Here is a 19,199-nt window from a genome sequence, read left to right as displayed (position 1 = left end):
GTACTTATTAATACAAACTGAATACACAAGCCTGTTCTCAACTGGAACACATTAAATAGTTGTTATGGCTGGACACAAAAGGACTTTTCTTTTAGATTATTATTTCTTGATCTTGAAATGAAATAATGAAATGAAATCTTTAAGTTTTACTCCCATGGTTACGTAGGCTTGGCTAAAGGGAGACGGTGATGAGAAATAAAAATGGTGGAATGAAGAAACCGGAAAGAATCGAGTGAACTCCAAGAAAATTCACGCACGCGGTATTTGTTCATCACAAAGTTCACTTGGAGCGAGCTGGGATCGAACCAAGGACCTCATGAACTAGAGGTGAACGCTCTACCACTGAGCCACCGCGGCCTCTGTGAAACGAAATAAAATCTTTAATGGACCACGGCAATATTTCCTAGATAAAGAAGATAGGTGGTTAATGATTGTGAATAATTCTTATTTAATTGGTGGAATGACAATATGAGGTGAAACCAGAGAAACTAGATACTATCATATATGAGGTGAAAGCTGTTCCTCTGAGATGGTGTCCGCACAACTTCTTGAACATATTTGTAGACTATGAATTGTATTTATCTGTCAAATTGTGTACCAGTCATAACAATCACTACGGAAAAGAATGCTCCAATGCAACCTAATGGTCAGCGCGCCTGCCTTTGATGTGTGTAGTCTCAGGTTGTGTCCAGGCATATAAATTGCTATGTTTACTTAGCACAATGAGACAACTAAAGAGATTGTTAACGTAGTCACAACTCTATATTTACATATCTTGGGTAGAATCTACGAGTGTGCTTATTCCTCCAAGCAAGGAAGGGATAGAATCGCCAACCTCCTGGGCTACTTCATCAAGTGAATAACTTTTACAGCTTTGTGGTTCTGCAGCAGATACCGCAAAACCTCTGAATGGTTTGGTTATAAATTTCTTGAAGCGTTCAGATGAACTACTATTCCTTACCTTCAAATGCTTCAACGTTGACTTCTTTCTTCTACATCACTCAGTTTGTACTGTACCATAGGAATGTGTATGAATTTGGTGTGAATTGGTCCATATCCTTCAGCAAACTAGAAAACATTATTCAAATATTACGTCTTACTTTCAAAGATACTTCTGCGTATTAGCGTACTTGCTTTTGTGTTGTCGTTTATGTTATGAGTGAGAGTGTGAAGTTCTTCTTCAGTTGAGGTTAATAAACATATCAGTGTTTGTTGGATTCTTTACTGATATGTTCCATTGAGTTCTTGAATATATTCTTTTTTGCTTCAGAATGATAAAACTGCTAAGATCCATGGAATGATTTCTGGTTTTGCTATTTCTATTACTTTAGTGATAATACCAGCATATCCCTTTCCATAAACGTCGTCCTTAAAATACCCTCTCATAGTTTTCATTCCCTAATCAAAGGTTTCTTTCCCTTTTCAAATAAACAAGTACCAAGTACCCATCCGCACATACATGCGAAAGCCTATACTAGATTCACCTTACATTTAGCTTCTTAAGTATAATCATATACAGAAAGGGTTGACACATCACAAACGCACTGGTAAATGCGAGAATTCCAATGAATTCGCATGCTACTCAATTATGTAAAATTATTCAGTCATTCATTCAAAGTACGAACAAGCGAACTGCATTAATTCACGAAGGAGAAGTATCATACGTAAATTTCACTTAGAGTGTGAAAATAATATGGACTTCCGAACCATGTGCATCCCACATTGAAACCGGAGATGGTTAAGTCCAACATGTAACACTGTCAGTTTTAAAAGAGGATAAGAGAAGAAGAGATGGTAACTATTGGTTGGTTGATTTGGTATTTAAAGTCCATTTCAGTTCTAAGCCTATATGAGAAGTGGGCCTACAACTTCTTAACGCGAACAATAATAGCAATTTTGGGCCGATTATCTACCACCATAAATCGTACTTGGGATTCCATGTAAGAGCTGCAGCCACTAGACTAGTGAGAAGGGCTAAGTATGTATATGTACATCTGTCTAACTTTAACAGGAGCACCAGGTATTTTTAAATTTTACTGCATAACTGAACACCTGAATTGAAAAATAACCTAAGTCTACCGGAATATTTTCTTCAGGAGGAACAAAAAGCATTACAGAGGTTGTTCAGCCTACGTTTGGCCGATTTCGTTCCTTCGTCCTCCCTGGCAGAATGGACTCACCCGACCTGGCTCGTGGCGTCCTGCAGTGTTGTGCAGTGGCTTCCTGCAAATGGAGTTGTTTTTTCGCGCGGACGACAATAACGGACAAAACAGGACCATTGTTGTGAGTGTTGTGTTAAGTTTGTTTCCAAGTGTGTGGGTTTCCGCTCTGTGACCAAAATGCCGCCCAAACTAAGCCGGTTTTAGGAAGGCTATGCTACGGCTCTTTATGACGCCCACTTTAGTGTTTGTCATTAGAAAACAGTGCAAGAAGAATGGTTGCAACATAAGTTTGAGTGGAATAAAAAAAAACGTTATTAAAAAGTACAGGGGCAACGAAGCTCCACCATTTGGATCACCAACGAAGTTGCCTAAGAAGCGGGAATGCAGCACGGCCACCTCCGTCATGCAGAGGAAACTTTACAAAATGGCAAAGCACGAAAATCCGCCAACACAAAGGTGTATGACTAATCGTCTTGACGTGTCTTTGGAGACTGTGAGCCGGACATTACACCATCAACTCAAACTGGAAAAAGTCATGAAAGCTTGCGGCCATCTTCTGACGGATGTCCACCAAAAGGAACGAAAGTGTAACGCCCGGAAGCTGTAGAAAGGCATCTGGCAAAACAAAGGTGGCGAAGAACTGCAAAATAAATTCGCAGTATTTTCAGGAGCAGATCATGCGGCCGATCTACGAGCATGAGATTCCAACAATGTACGGAAATGACGCCAATCTGGCGCGCATTCACATGGACAAGGCCTCATCACATACCTCACGATCGTCCCTCGCATTCTACATTGAGATGGAAGAGGCAAGTGGTATACAGGTGATACCTTTCAATGTGGTACGTGTTAAATCTCCAGATGCAAGCCCTATGGACTATTGTGGATTTGGATTGCTGAAGCGGGCTTTGGGAAAACGGCGTGTGACAAGTGTGGAAGGACTTTGGAAAGCTGTGCAAAGGGAATGGGACAAAATTCCCCTCCCAGTTCTTCAGAGAAGCCTATTATTGTTAGAAGGCTATTGTTAGGAACCAAGGGAAACACATCGAGCACTTACGGACCTGGCACCATGGATTTTTCTAAATTTTTAGGTAAGTCGAAATTGACCAAATGTACTCTGAACAACCTCGTATAACATTGAATGTTCTTGTTTGAAAGCGACTTGTTGTAAGATGTCTCAATAATTACATTTCTTTCTCTCCCTCATTAGAATTCCAACTGCGTAAAACATTTATCAACTAGGATTGCCACCGGTCACGATTTTGTGGGAGAATCCTAATTTTGGAGAAAATGTACCGCGTCCCAACATGGCTCTCTCTCTGAACGTTAAAATGTACATATTTACTAATGAAGTTTGTAACTATCATTATTAATTTGAAAACTTATTTTCCACATTATTATACAGGGTCTTCAAAATAAGAGGAAAAATCACAACAATGACAGGCAGGTAGAAATATGTCTGGCAACAGAAAGTTTAACCTCACTTTGTAATTGGTGAAGATCGACTTCTCGAGAGAGCAACAAGTAACGAGGGATATACATTTAAATGTAAGCAGCAACCGTAAACCTGGATTGGCAGTACCTAAAGCAGTAACAAACGATAACTACACAAAAACTATATTAAAATAATGCAATAGTTAACTACTTCCAGTGTTTACTTTCATGTGTTTATGTACGTAACATATAGACCTACACCTAGGCTACACTGTATTCCACTGGATATATTTTTATTATTATAACATTTTATAGGTTATATATGATTTAAAGTATATCACTTTCCTTTCATCAATGCAATATACAGTATATGATTCGCTCTTCACTATAGAGTGACTCACATAGGGTATTACAGATAAATAATTTCGATACATTCTCTCACCTGAAAATCTGCATAAAGTGTCGCTATATTTTGCTTTGGAAAGGTGACAACCCTTGGGGTGTTTTTAAATTCAGGTCCGTAATTTGAAAGATTTTTCACACAGGTCCGTAATTTGAAAGATTTTTCACAGGTGTAATTTGAAACACCTACAACTCTACTTCTATTTGAGTGGCCTACTCCTCCCTCAAGCAAATCCTGAAATTACGCCACACTGTGTTATAGTATTGTTGAGCGACTGTTGTGATGTACGTACGTATTATCGTGATATTAACTAACTAACTAACTCTATGGCCTATGGAACCCGGAGGTTCAGTGCCGCGTTCACAAAAGCTCTCCACTGACTTCTATCCTTAGCTAATTGGATCCAGTTTCTACTTTGTATTCCTATCTCTGCGAGATCCATCTTAATATTATCCTCCCATCTGCGCCTAGGTCTTCCTAATGGTTGTTTTCCTATGGGTCTACCAGTCAAGACTTTGAAAGCGTTTCTACTTTCTTCCATTCTAGCTACATGACCTGCCCACCTAAGCCTCCTAGACTTGATGACCCTAGCAATGTTGGGTAAACCGTATAAATTATGTAGTTCCTAGTTATGAAGCTTCCGCCATTCCCCATTCTCGTTCCTCTTGGGTCCGAATATTCTTCTCAGGATCCTGTTCTCAAATACTTTCAGTCTATGTTCTTCCCTCAGAGTAAGCGACCATGTTTCGCAACCATACAGAACAACAGGCATGATTATCGTTTTATATATTTTAAGCTTCAAATTCCTCGACAGAATTCGCGACGACAAGAGATTTTGAACCGAATATTAACACGAATTCCCTGCTTTTAGTCGACATTTAATTTCTTCGTGAATATGATTTTCGTCTGTTAATATTGATCCTAAATATTTGAAAGTATCCACTTTATCAAAAGTATTATTTAATATTTTAACGCCTCCACAATTTGCCGTATTACGGTCCCGACGCACTTCCATGTATTTAGTTTTCTCTGCATTATCGTGATATTACGTATAAAAATGTACCGAAATCAAATAGATAAAAAATGTACTGCTGTACCAACATCAAAAAGCGGACAAATGAGTGTAATAATGTTATTAAATGTTTGAGAAGAGACTAACTTTGACTTCTCGTTGTTCCGAACTAAGCTCGAATAAAACATTATAGCTGAATAAATTATATCAGTCTCCACTGAATTGAATAACATCCCAAGTCACTTGACTTGGGATGTTATTTCATTCAGCTGATGTTATTTTGCATTAGAAAGAGGATTTAGAGTTGGACTTTGGCGGTAGGAATATGTAAATGAATAACACTTGAAACATAGATGCCGATGAATAAAAAGCTCAAAATACGATAACGATGGACTTGGGATGATTTTTTCAATTCAAGACCTCAATTGTAAAGGATATCTATCTCCACATTTTGAAATACTTACATGTAAATTAAGATATGACGCATGACTGGAAGTTAGTTTTGGTTCAGTACTAAAACTGAGAAACCTTGCAGCTAGAACATTACTTTCTTTAAAAAAGTGTTTATTGAATTAGCAACAAACATAACTGTTTCATACATTTTTAGCATTACCTTCCTCAGGCTCGTTAGTATAATTTGATTGAAAACATTTTACAGCATCTATTCCTAAAGAGCTCATTTTTATTGTTTAACAAAGTTATACATTTTTACTGAAATATTGACAAATACATGATGGAATATTATGATTTTCCTTTTTCAATATGATTGCTTCGACTAGCATCTGAAACAATTGGCACTAAATTTAATGCCTGTTCAGTTTAATGTAAGTTTTTGACTCGAATTTGTAAGTTACATCAACAAGATGTTACTAGATAAAAGCTAAAAATATGTTAAACCACATACGTAGATAAAATTACAAGTAGTAGCATGACGTTTTTAACAAGCAAACTTCTCTTGGAAATAACGATTTCAAGGAAATATCTTATTTATCTGGGACAAATATAACAAAATTAGATAGAGCGATAACCGCATCCCATTTATGTTTATATAAACAGAGTAAAACTTCTGTGAGTTTATCTGCTATTTGTCTAATACGAACCACGAATATACACACACCATGTGGTATTGACAGAACTGTGTCAATCTGTCACATGTATATGAGCGTCCGTACATATGTATTCATATCTTTCCATTTATTGATTACTCGAATCATTACAAAAGGTTCTCATTGCTCTCTTCGATCTGAATAGAAATTTTGATTACGAACACCTGTCATACACATATTTTCCCCTCACATACCCATAACGAGAGTGAAATGTATTTATTATAATTATGCAAGGTGCGTCATAATGTAACGAGCCATTCCTCTGGCGTGTATGTTGAAATTTATCCCTACAATTTTTTTTTACGCACACGTGACCAATATTCCAACTGCCACGTTGCTCATCACTGCAAGTGTTTGAAATATTGATCATATACTTCCAGAGCCATTACAACTCATTTTTTAACATTGCATCACACTTTCATTTCAACATTGTATCAACATATTCATTAATGATTAAGACGCATGCATTAACAATTTTTTTATCAAGTTTTCTAATAGTGTTAAATTTCTGGTAAACTGGAGTTTCTTAAAAGGGAAATTTCATGTAATAAATATATCAAGTATGATGGTGTCAGATAAGGCAATTGAGAAGTTATTCCTTTTCTACTTCTATCCCTACTTAACATAATGGGAAAAGTAATCAAATTCGCTATGTGCTGATGCTGTAATGCAGGAATACGGATATATTTTCGTTATGTAACACTGATATAATCACTATTTTACCAATTGTAAACTTTGGGTTAAAAAATTCCAATATGGTCAATTCGCACAACAAACTCACTCTATGGCCTATGAAACCTGGAGGTTTAATGCCGCGTTCACAAAAGCTCTCCATCGACTTCTATCCTTGGCTAGCTGAAAAAATGAAATGAAATCTTTGAGTTTCACGTCCCACGGTTATGCCGGTTAGGCTAAAGGAGACGGTGATGATGAGAGATGAGTGAAATGGTGGAATGAAGAAAGTGGGAGGAAACGGGAGAACCCCGAGAAAACCACGAGCACGGTGTTTGTCCACCACAAAGTTCACTTGGCGGGGGCTGGGATCGAACCCGGGACCCCAAGCACCAGAGGTGAACGCTCTACCACTGAGCCACCGCGCCCCCCTTTTGCTAGCTGAATCTAGTTTCTACTTTGAATTTCTATTTCTGCGAGATCCATCTTAATATTGTCCTGCCACCTGCGCCTAGGTCTTCCTAATGGTCGTTTTCCTATTGGATTTCCAGTTAAAACTTTCAAAGCGTTCCTACTTTCTTCCATTCTGGCCACACGGTCTCCTAGATCTGATGATCCCAACAATGTTCGGTAAAAGGTATAAATTATGTAATTCAAACAACAAAGGGAAATCAAATGTACTATAACAACAGAACGTTCGTTAAGTGTTTTTGTCCTTGTCATATTTTTAAAGGTCTTTCTGCTCTTATTCACACACATTTTATCATTACTTTTTTGTGTATTTATTTTCATAAACACAAAAAATAAAATTAGAAACAAGAGAAGTATGAAATTAAGAGTTTACAGTATGGATTAACATAATAAGGGATTATGAATAAGGAAGTAAAAATCCCCACCTGAATTGCTGAAGGAATAAAAGAGCGAAAAAAGAAAATATGATAGAGCTTCATGAGCAGTAGCATCTGCCAGTAAGACACCAATACAGCGGAAAAGAAGGGTCGTGTGAAGCATCTTTGAACTTTTTTTTAAAAAAAAATATTAATTTCAATACTATCATTGGGTCACCGTGTTTATAATCTAACATATTTTCTGACTAAAAATATCTCTTATAGGCTCATAGTTAATGTAATTACTTATATATTAATATCGCTGTTTTAGTACCTCATCAGAATTCAGCTACATCATTGACAAGTTACTTGGGACATGCTGACAAGTTTCTATGCACTATAGTTTGCAGCTAACGTGTTCTTCTTGAGACATAGCAGTTATCCGTTGTTTTACCATGTATCAAATATAGTTTTTTCTCCCTTTTTCTTTCGTCATACCCTGTATTAAGCCCGTTTAATACAATTTTTCCTCGAGTAATGTCTTACTAGTTTTCTCAGATAGAATTAATTACGAATTTCATGTTGACACTTCAAAATGTGATATTAGGATTAACTTTACTCGAGCTGTTCACAACTAATTTCTTATTTCTTAAGTGTTTTTTACTTACCTTGTTGCGAAAATTTTACACGGCAATCTCGTTTACTCTCTTGATTGTGAAATTATTGTTTGTGATATTTTAATGTACTCTTATACCAATATAAATACGGGAAAACAAGTTGATATTACAAACAAGTAAATGTATATTAGAGTAAATAAATACTTACCATGAACATCAACTTTCACTGACGACCGAAGAGGTTTCTCTAATGCATCGTTTGTTGCGCGACATTCATAATTTCTTCCTAGGTCACCGCGACCTAAGGTCAATTGGATACGATTTCTACCAGTACCTATTTCTTGGTGGGTGAGCTCAGTTGTGTAATCCCCTGAAAGAACAAATGTCAATGGAATTTTTAAATTCACATTTGATAAAACTAACCTGTATGAATGTTATTATTATGATAATAGTAATATGTATAGTCATATCAGGGAAGCTTTAGCATCACTTTTTTTTTTTTTACATATAATTTGAACCAATATTTCATTGTTATTGACAACTAAAGTGTATCACCTAACACATATTAACACGCATTTAATTTCAGAGATAGTGATACATGTGGGAAGAAAAATATCAGCTACATTTTCCTTTATTACAGAATGATGATTTTTTGTATTTAACTATTTTTTGCTATCTTTTTCTTTTTCCTTTCTTTTTCTTAGTTGTTCATTCCTTTTACTTATTTATTTATCTGTCTTCTACATCAGAGCTGTTCCTCCTTTTACAATAAACATTACAATATATAAGGTTGAAATTAATACTGCATAACATACACAAAAATATACATATTATTATTAGTAATAATAAAAGCATAGTAAGGAAAACTGAAACTGAAAATGAGAAAGAAAGACACAAAGAAAAGAATCCAATAAAAAGAGAAATGTATGAATATACAATGGGCAAGAATACAAAATACAAAATTGTGAGAAAAATTCGTTTTTATGCTGATACTAAGTAATCTTTAAATATATATATTTTTTATTTGAGGTATGAATTCACTACATGACATGGAGAAATAAACATTTGTATTATCTCTGTTGAAGATGTGTATTGTCTTCTTATTCTCACAAGTAATATTACATTAGATTTGTTTACAATATAATATTTTTGTCGACCGTAAGTTACTCTTCTTGGTGTCAAAGTATAATTATTCTAAAAACTGTTAATTTTCAAATATGCCAGTAACTAATTTATATAGAAACGTGTGGTCCCTAACTGTTTTTCTTTTGGCACGTAAAGCACTACATTTAAATTCTTGTAGTACTCTTTTAAAATGTTTTCGTTATATGAGGATTCTTGTTTCTTAGTTTAGATATCGTACAATATTTATCCGTATTCTGTCATTTCCTTAATGTAACATTTGTAATAAGGATTTCACACTAGATATTCTAGTTTGCTTCTAATGAAATTAATAAGTGATGTTATTGAAGTTCAGTTATTTACAAGTTCTCTAGAACTCTACAATAAAACTCCATGACTACTTCATTAACACATTTTTCGATATGTTGTTGACAAATAAATCTACTGTCCAAAAATTATACCTAGATCATTTATATCAGTTATTTTCTTATAATATTCAATTTTGTTTTCATTTTATATTTGAAGTTAAGAGAAGTATATTGCCTAGAGTAAGTAATTGCAAAATTCTTGCTTACATTCAAGTTAACGGTGTTAAGTATATTTTAATTTTAGTGATTCTAGAGACATACTGGGAAAGGTTAATGTCAACAGAGACATCTATTAATAGATGTGAGTACACGGTGTCAACACTTAACATGGATGGTTTACGTAAGGATGTCCATTGTTCACAACAGTTTTAGATAGCTATGGGCAAAAAAATGTTCAAGATATTGAATATTCGTCAAGAATTAGTGTATGCATGAAATTCAAACATATTTTACGAGTACAAATAAGCACAAATCCTCGAAAATCATAGAATCAATCTAATTTTTAAGAAATGTTACAAGTGTTTGTACGTAGTATACTTATGGAGTAATTTTATTTTCAATTTTCGATTATTAGCTTTAAAAATATTACTGACAATACAATTATATATATATTACAATAACGCGCACGTATTTTACGGCATCGTGAGCTGAGTTTTCTATGCATAATTAATTTCAAAGGTGACATGTAAAAGAGGATCGCGAAAATTTCTGCATCCAAAATTTCATAAATATAAATTTGCAGTTTCAGAGGGATTGCAAGCGTGTATTCCAACCATGTGTAATAAAATAGTATAAGAATAGAACTCAACCAAACGTTGCGAAATTTGCAGTACATTTCAGAACATCAATGAACGTTACCTTTCGAGCTCAGAACGTGCGTAGGTTGAAGACCATTCGAAGCAGTGCTCATTTCACATTTCTCCCCGAGGGGAACTTTCAATGTACAGGGGGTGAAAAGTAGTAGTGCAAAAGTATTGCTAATCCACACTGGCCACGCGGATTTTTCTCCGGGCCACTCCCTGAAATCATTACTAATAAAAAATTGCAATGCAACAAATCAGTGAGTTCCAACCACTGCTCGTCATATTCTCAGCATAGAACATTCATTTCTGGTAAGTGGGGTCTCCAGTTGGCACCAACTGGGGTTTATGATAGACAAACCCCGTGTGCGCGAGTTTTCTCCCGCAGGTGTGTCATTTGGGGAGAGAGGTGGAGCATTGTCCCAATCTGAATTTGAGATTTCCATACTTTCTAGTCGATTGTATACTAATGTGGAAATAAAAAACATGAACATTCCCATGTCAATGAAGCATCTTTCCCCCCCTGGCAATATCAGGAATGATGCTACTGTTCTCCCGTTTCCTTTCATCTTTTTCTATCATTTCATTCATTGCCATCGTCACCGTCTTCTTTAGCATACACAACATAACCGTGGGGAGCTCCTCCGTGGCTAAGCGGTTAGCGTACGCGCCTTTGGCGTGGGAGACCCGGGTTCGATTCCCGGCGGGAGCTCATGTGGTTCGGATTCCACGTTAATCAGTAGGTCCACGTCTCATATAGCCTCGCTGCTGAAAGGGACGCTAAACTAAAATCAACTCAACAACTCAACATAACCGTGGGACTTAAAACTGAACTGAATTTACAAATCGAGTATATCCCAGAAGTATGTTCTTCTTATGTACCTAATCGGAAAAGAGGACAATTAGATTTAATGCACTGCGTTAAAATTTTGTCCTTCTAGAAGTATAGAAGAAAAGCAGTTAATATTGAGTGTTAAAATACAGTCTTGTAACAAGGTCGACAATTGGAAGTCGAACTCGGACATCTCGATTTAAAAAGAAGTTTAACTGGTTCTTTTTTTTAACAACTTGCTAATTTTAATTACCAGACATAGGGATACTGGCGCCTACTTAAACTCTGGCAGTGTACAAAAAGAGGCAGTAGTTGTGGAGGAGGAAAGGGATTGAAAGTCTAGAAGAGCAATTTGGTTGTTTTGAGAGGAAAACACGGGAAGCTCCTCCGCCCATTCAGAGGATGAGAAAAGTCTGTGTGTACCGCACGCAACTCCAAGGAACAAGTTCTCTGAATTTCCGGCCACTGTTTCTTCCAAGACAAGATACCCGCAAAAGCACTGCAAACCAGGTTTCAGACTACGTTTCTCTTTTATATATATATAAAAGAGAAACGTGTATATATATATATCGGTGTGGGTAGTAGACATGTTGAAACACTGCCATATTTTGCCATTTATTTATATACTAAAGCAAACAACAGTATATTTTTGCAGTTTACGTTTGTAACTGCTATCATGGCCTTTCATTAGCACATTGAACATTTTAAATTCTTTACATTCAAGTGACATATATGCATTTTCTTCTAATTTAAATCAAACTTTATTTACAAAGGATAAGTATTCTTGTTTGTTTTTGAGAACCAAAATTTTGTAAGTGGTGAAATGCGAATCATTTTGGTCTGTAAAATAATTTTTCGTTCTAATTTTTTAAAGAAAAAAAAACAAGATGTATATTATTGTTGCAGATATATCCCTTCAAAGTATTAGATTACTACAGTTGTTTCTTCTTTCTTACTTATTAATATTTATAATTCAGCAAAATTTTCTTAACATGAATGTATATGGATCCGTCGAAATGTATCCAACTTTTGTGTTTAAAGTCGAAATGTGTGTGTTCAAGATCAGGACTTAGGAGTTCAATAATAATATGTGCACGTTTGTTCAAGATCATGACTTGGGAATTTAATAATAATATGTACGCGGGTGTTCAAGGTAAGAACCTGGAAATTTAATAATAATAATAATAATAATAATAATAATAATAATAATAATAATAATAATAATAATAATAATAATAATAATATGTGCATGTGTGTATTCAAGATCAAGATTTGGTAATTTAATAATATTTGCACGTGTGTTCAAGATCAGGACTTGGGAATTTAATAATATGTGCACGTGTGTTCAAAATCAAGACTTAGAAATATAATAATAATATGTGTAGAGATTGTGTGCGCAAAATGGTTAGTGGTAGAAAATAAAATGAAATAATTTTATGATCTAAATTTATGCCCTAAGCTGAAATAAATGAATTATAAACACAAACGAATTACTTTAGCAGGGTTTGTAGATAGAATAGGAAAGGAAACAGTTGAATAACGGAAACAAGGGGAAAAGGAAACTGAAACATATGGAAATGTTATTGTCCATCACAAACTCAAATTATTTGTGATTGAACCAAGGACCCCACACATCAGAGGTGATTGCCGTGTCACTGAGCTACTGTACCTTTCCAATTGATTTATTAATTTCCATGGTTACTAGTAAGAATTTATATTTGTTTACGATGGTCAAATATAAAGTACGCATGTGTTAACATGAAATTATAGGATGAATAGGAATCAGAATTAATGTACAAATTGCCAAATACATACATACATACATATATATATATATATATATATATATATATATATATATATATATATATACCATGCGATAGTTATTATATAAGAATCTGTACAGTTTACAATAAGCCTAACATTTAGGCTGAACATAAGAAATTGATAAATTATTTATTTACTTATATTATAGCATAATTAAAAAAAATGCTCTTGGCATATGTCTAGAAGATAAAAATGAATAATTCTTTAACTAAGCTACATCGTTCAGCGGCGAGGATATATAAAATGAGAACCTACCATTTAAGGTGATATCTAAAACATCGTGATGGGTTTAATGCTTTCGTGCATTAATGCTCAACGAATACGTTTAAAAAATATGCATTAATACAAAGTGAATAGAAAGTGGCCATATAAGCAGAAATAATAACACACCCTACATCTTGCACGTTCTTATACTAGGATTTGATAAAGAAAAAGAAAAGGACGACCTCGAACGAATTACATTAACTGGAAAAGGATTCATCAAATCGACCTTCTCAAGCGCTTTCACTTAAGAATTGTTTATTTACAAAATACTAACAAAGCTTGAGGGAAGGGTAAGATTTTATTCGGCACTACGTAATATATAAAAAGGGCACGGTTTCTGGAAGGTGTTTGCTCAATAAAATAAACACATCACATACGTAGTGTAAACTACAGCTGAAGCCACTTTGTATGCAGTTACCAAATTACGAAAGAAAAGTGAAAAACTGTAAAGGTAACGTTTACTTTAGTTGTTTACTTTTCTCCTTTCTCATGATTCTTTCCGATTGTATACGAAGTGGGCCCCAGATGGCATAGAACGAAGACACTGCAGCTAATTTCAACACCATACAATCATTTCTTCTTCCTCTTAGACAACAACGAGCAACGCTACTTTATATTGTTATTCCTCTCTAGTCTCCGGATGTTACACATTGCAGACTCAGCGCTGGACAACGTCAAAAAAATCTCTTCTTTAGAATGAAACTTTTTTTTTTTTTTGCTTCTTGAGAAGGGGAGAGTTATATAAGATTCTGAGTCAGCGTCATAAATGCTTTATGATGCAATACAAAATGTATTGAAAATTGGAGGAAGACGGTATAGGCGAAACAACTTTGTTCATATAGATCAGTAATAAGATTTTGATTCTGGAACATTCAAGACAACTGATTCATAAAAAGAGAGAATCATTCAAAGTAGAAGAGAACAGTTATTAAAAGATCTTAGTGAGCCTATAGAGATAATTTTGGATTACATTGTAGTAAAGAAAAAATACCGTAAAATATTTGAGTATATATTTTTATAAGTGGAAATTTCTGGAAGAAGTGCAGACTTAACATTTCTTTTTTTTAAAAAAAATATATGAAGTTTATTTTTTCTTACTTTTACAACATTAGCAAAATCGACTACTAAATTCTTGATATTTTTCTTTAGACCAATTTTCTATGTTAATTTCTGTAAACATAAATGATGTTGCAATGTTTTTTTTTTTTTTTTTGTTTCAAAGGTGTCGCCGTTAATGGATAAAAATATTTCTTTGGTTTAGCACCACCATTGGTTTGGCCAAAACTGAGCACACGAGAGCATCAGGTACCGAAACGTAGGTTCATTACATTAATTTCTTCCGTATGTTAACTACAGAGATTAAGATTGTTAAATACAGAGATTTGTAATCTAACAAATTAGCAAATTGCGATGAAACCGTAAATAGTATCAATAGATCAATATATTTATCTTTAATTTTAATCTTGATTATCTTGTCAAGTGTCCTCGCTCTGTTTCTTGCTTTCTACTTGTACCATCAATTCGTTCTTGACTACTTCATTTCTCTATTTTAAAATTCAATAAATGTGTTTACAACACAATTTCTTGGACTATAGATTCTCTACAATACATTCAGAAACAAATTAACTTTTCTCTCATTAGTATTTATTCTCAATAGTAAATTTCTCGATTGCAGAAAAAAATTGCTCATGATAGATTTCTTACAAAATCTATTATAAATGCACTGTATTCACCAAGCTTCATAATTTACTTTCTTATTCCTCGAACTAAAGTTTGAGAGATTGATCCCATGAATTTTGGTTCTACATAAAATACAAATTAGAGATTTTACTCCGAAAATTAGACAAGGTCCTAACCCGGAACTTCACGGACATAACTCGGGGACAAGAGATTTGCACAAGATTATGTTTTATATATATACAGGGTGTTTCAAAACAACACCGACAACGTTTGGGAGGTGATTCCTGACACCAAGATAAGACAAAAAGTATAGACCAATTTGGGTGCACAAATGCTTCCTTTCTGACTTATAGGCTGCCGAAAACATGAAAAAAAGAACTTTAAAGGTCCCTAGCTCTAAAACTATCGGGTCAAGACATCACTTAGGATGTAGTATGCGCACCATCAAAAAATACATGTTTCAGAATCCTAAGGTGCTCATGCAACAATTTTTGTAGAGGGAGTTTGGCTACGTAACGGGCATATTATTTCAAGCTATCACCAACTATCTCTACAAGAATTGCTGCGGAAGTACCACAGGATTCTGAAACTTGGATATTTGAATCGTAGTATAATATAATGACATGATTTGTTAACATTAGATATGATTCGTCGATCACGTACAGCAGTAAACAACATTTCATCTGCAATTGTAATTTTAAATATATTATCTTTACTGATATGTAAATTAATATAGGAAATACGCTGTTGTTTCTGAATGCATATCTTTGTTCTCTTACTAGTAAAGATATAAAATTTTGCTAATAAAGTTTGAATGAGTTCTTATTGTAAATAATTTATAATTGTTCATAAACAACAGAAAGAAACTATCTGTTGCTTTCATGATAAATTACGAGAAACTTTCAATTAAATGGAGCACCTGATACTTCAATGTGATATCGTATGGTAGGATGTAGACAGTACATGTGAGGTGCGAGGATTAAATAATGAGAAAATAATATCATCTTAGACATCAAATAATATAATTTTTTTTCTGTAAGATTGTGAATGTAAGCTGCATCTTAACTTTTCACAATTGAAATTTAAGCAAAAGGCTGCAGTTAACTTTTGGTGGACTCTGGTATTAGTTTTGGAGAGATTTTCGTGATCAGGACTTTTGTGTGAAAGACACACGTTCTAATTGGTAGTTCAAAACATCAACAGCAATATCAATAAGTGATGTTTTACCGTCCAGCAAACACGTAATAATTAATTATTCACTTGTACTCCTGCTTCAAATATGATTAAGTATTATAAAGAAGCGAAAACGGTAAAACCACATCTTGTTGTCAAGTATACAGTAGCTTGATAGAACTTTCGCGAGACCTTGCTTTCTTACTTTAGAAATAGCTGAACATCTGGTACCACCTGCTCAACGTTGCATGAAGCTCAAGAAAGATGCTGGAGGCCAGCGACCAGTTTTAAAAACTTTAGACGATTAAAGGTTCGTTATAACCCCTTTTTTCTTTCGTTTTTGTTAAGAAAAGAACTTTTTTACACACTGAAGTCGACCTTAGATCGCATGAATATTAAAGAGACTTAGATCCAAAGTTCTTTCTTTATCTCTCTTTTGTTCCTTTTAAGAGACCCGCGTGGTCTGTCAAGGCCACGTGAGGCGATTCTGTAAAGAAACTTTGTTCGAAAAAGGAACTACAATAGATCATTTCTTGAATTACTTGCTTTTCTAATCTGATAAAACTTTACAGTTAAAAGTAAATATTGGAAGAAAGTACAAAAAATGCTGAAGCTTTTCATTTCAAGTACAACCAGGTTTTAAAATTATGACAATCCTTTTCTACTAAATATTTTCTACATCACTTCACGGATAAATTATTTTGATATGAAGATCTTCTGGAAACTATTGCGGTTTTAAAAGTGGAAAGAGACAACATATTTTATACAGAGGTTGATTCATTTATATTGAGTCGAATTTGAATATGCTATTTACCGAGAAAATTTGGTGTTTCAACAACAGGTTGTATTCAATCTGCAGGCTACTTCTACTGACAGTTGCCCAATATCGGAGTTTCCATTGCAGGACATTGCCTTGCGACTGGACCATGGGTATTGAATCCCACTGTTCCTTACAGACTTTCCACAGACCGAAGACTGTGCGGACTCGATGATGGGGTAGGCGTCGCTTGAAGAGTCCAAAAACACAATAGTTCATTGGGCACACATTTAGATTCTTGAAAGGATGTCAGAGAAGGGAATTGCCAAATTTCAGATTCTTGTTCCATACAACGATATAATTCCTGGACTTCGTTTCTCGCTCAGCATACTGCTCTTGCGAACGACAGTGAGGCGTAATTAGCTGTGAATGGCCCGGTTGATTGTCGCCTATTATGTGTGACATTTGTTGGTCATTGCACAGTGTGTGTGGGGATTTTCGGAGGTCGCCATACGCCGAACCACACGCAATAGCGGCAGGGTCCTCTTCACGGAAGGCCGAATTCGAGCTGCTCGCGTCGGTATCGTGAGCTCACGACTTTTGTGCCGCATATTTCCATATAATATGATTCATAATGGCACGTTCTACACGAAAATTACGCACTTGACACATTTCTACGAAGCGCCACGCAGAGAACTTAGGATCGGAAATGTCCATAATGAAACCCTCCCAGAATATGTTCAGTTTTGGCGACATCAGACTACGTTTAAACACACTCCTCTACTGACTAAATATCGTTGTTTGCTTTGTGGCAATACCACGGCGATAAGTTACGCTTGCGCGGTACAGTTTTACGTTGACTTTGGCTCAATATAAATGAATCAACCTCTGTAATACTTTTTAAAATTTATACAGTTATATATTGTGGATTCCGTTCACTATTTCACACGACATATTCTACATGTAGGTGATGTAGAATAGAAGTACAGGCAGTTTTTGAGTTTGTAAACAAGGGGTGCGATAAGGAAAACAGTACCCTTTCTATATTTATTTACCTAGGTAGAGTGAAAACCGATTATCTAGTTTCACACCGCTTTAGTATATTACATTACCTTAACCAAATAACATTACTAATGTATAACTTACTGAAAGCAAAATAAGTGCAAAAGCAAACATATTTTTACGTAACCTTTTATTGTTCACATTGAATTTGAATAGTTTTATATTTTGCTGATTTTCCGTTGATACACTAATTTGCTGGTGAACTTCTGTTCTAGTCGATAATGTATTATACTATTTTTAAAAGTAATTTTATATGTAGTGTTTGTATTTTTGTACAACGGTTTTTTTAAATAAGTTATTTACAGGATAACTAACATAAGATTTTTTACTCTAGTTTGTGTACACAGCATTAATAGAAAGAATTCCTGTAACAAAACTACTTCCCCCTCTATATTGTTAATGTCTCTTCTATTTGCCATAATAAATCATAGTATATGATACAAGTTATTACATATAACTTCTGTTTTAAAATATTTGTTCCGAAAGACGATTATGAACGAATCGAATACTACCTCCAAATCATTGATTTCTGTTCTTTTTACAAAATATTACCATCCATCTTACACTATAAGCAGAATAAATCTACATTTCTCTTGTGACGCTGGTGCTGTAAGGTTTGCTTATTTTCCTTTATTTGTACTGAAATGTTTGTTTATGTTAAAGACCGAGGGTAATTGTTGAGTTTACAAAAGAAACCTAGGAGGGCTGTTCGGTTTGAATCTCTCAATGTTATAAGAAATATTAATATTCTGCACATATTAACATTTCCGTTAATGTTCTGATTTCATGTTGCCACAGCATCCGTAAAACAGAGGGTACGCCCTACCATCGTACGCCCCAGAGCCACCAGTGCAGAAAAGGAGAATATCTGAATATTAGTAGATTAGGTCTGATATGCCTGTTGCCCAATGCAAGATTGGGTCTCCAATCAATAAAGTCGGTTAAGGGAAGTATCAAGAGACATACCTCGAATATATCGGGATATCAAACAATAAAATAAAAGGAAGAGCTATGTATCTTCATGCACTACAATATTTTTACAGTTAATGCACTTAGGTATTATCACAAGTGATTTTTCTGT

The 19,199-nt window shown here is 34.7% G+C and overlaps 1 protein-coding gene across 1 annotated transcript in view; it reads right to left on the bottom strand.

Moving 5' to 3' along the window:
* Positions 1-19,199, bottom strand: part of nrm (neuromusculin) — an 851,931-nt gene that overhangs the window by 447,266 nt on the left and 385,466 nt on the right. Inside the window, exon 6 of the mRNA XM_081726627.1 lies at positions 8,442-8,603. Within this exon, the coding sequence (XP_081582753.1) occupies positions 8,442-8,603 (162 nt within the window). The remainder of the gene's footprint in view (positions 1-8,441; positions 8,604-19,199) is intronic.

Source organism: Thermobia domestica, chromosome 9, assembly GCF_964235325.1.
Source record: "Thermobia domestica chromosome 9, izTheDome1.hap1.1, whole genome shotgun sequence".
Classification (NCBI taxonomy): Eukaryota; Metazoa; Arthropoda; class Insecta; order Zygentoma; family Lepismatidae; genus Thermobia; species Thermobia domestica.
Note: the sequence above shows the minus strand (reverse complement) of the source record. Positions and strands in the feature narration are given on the sequence as shown.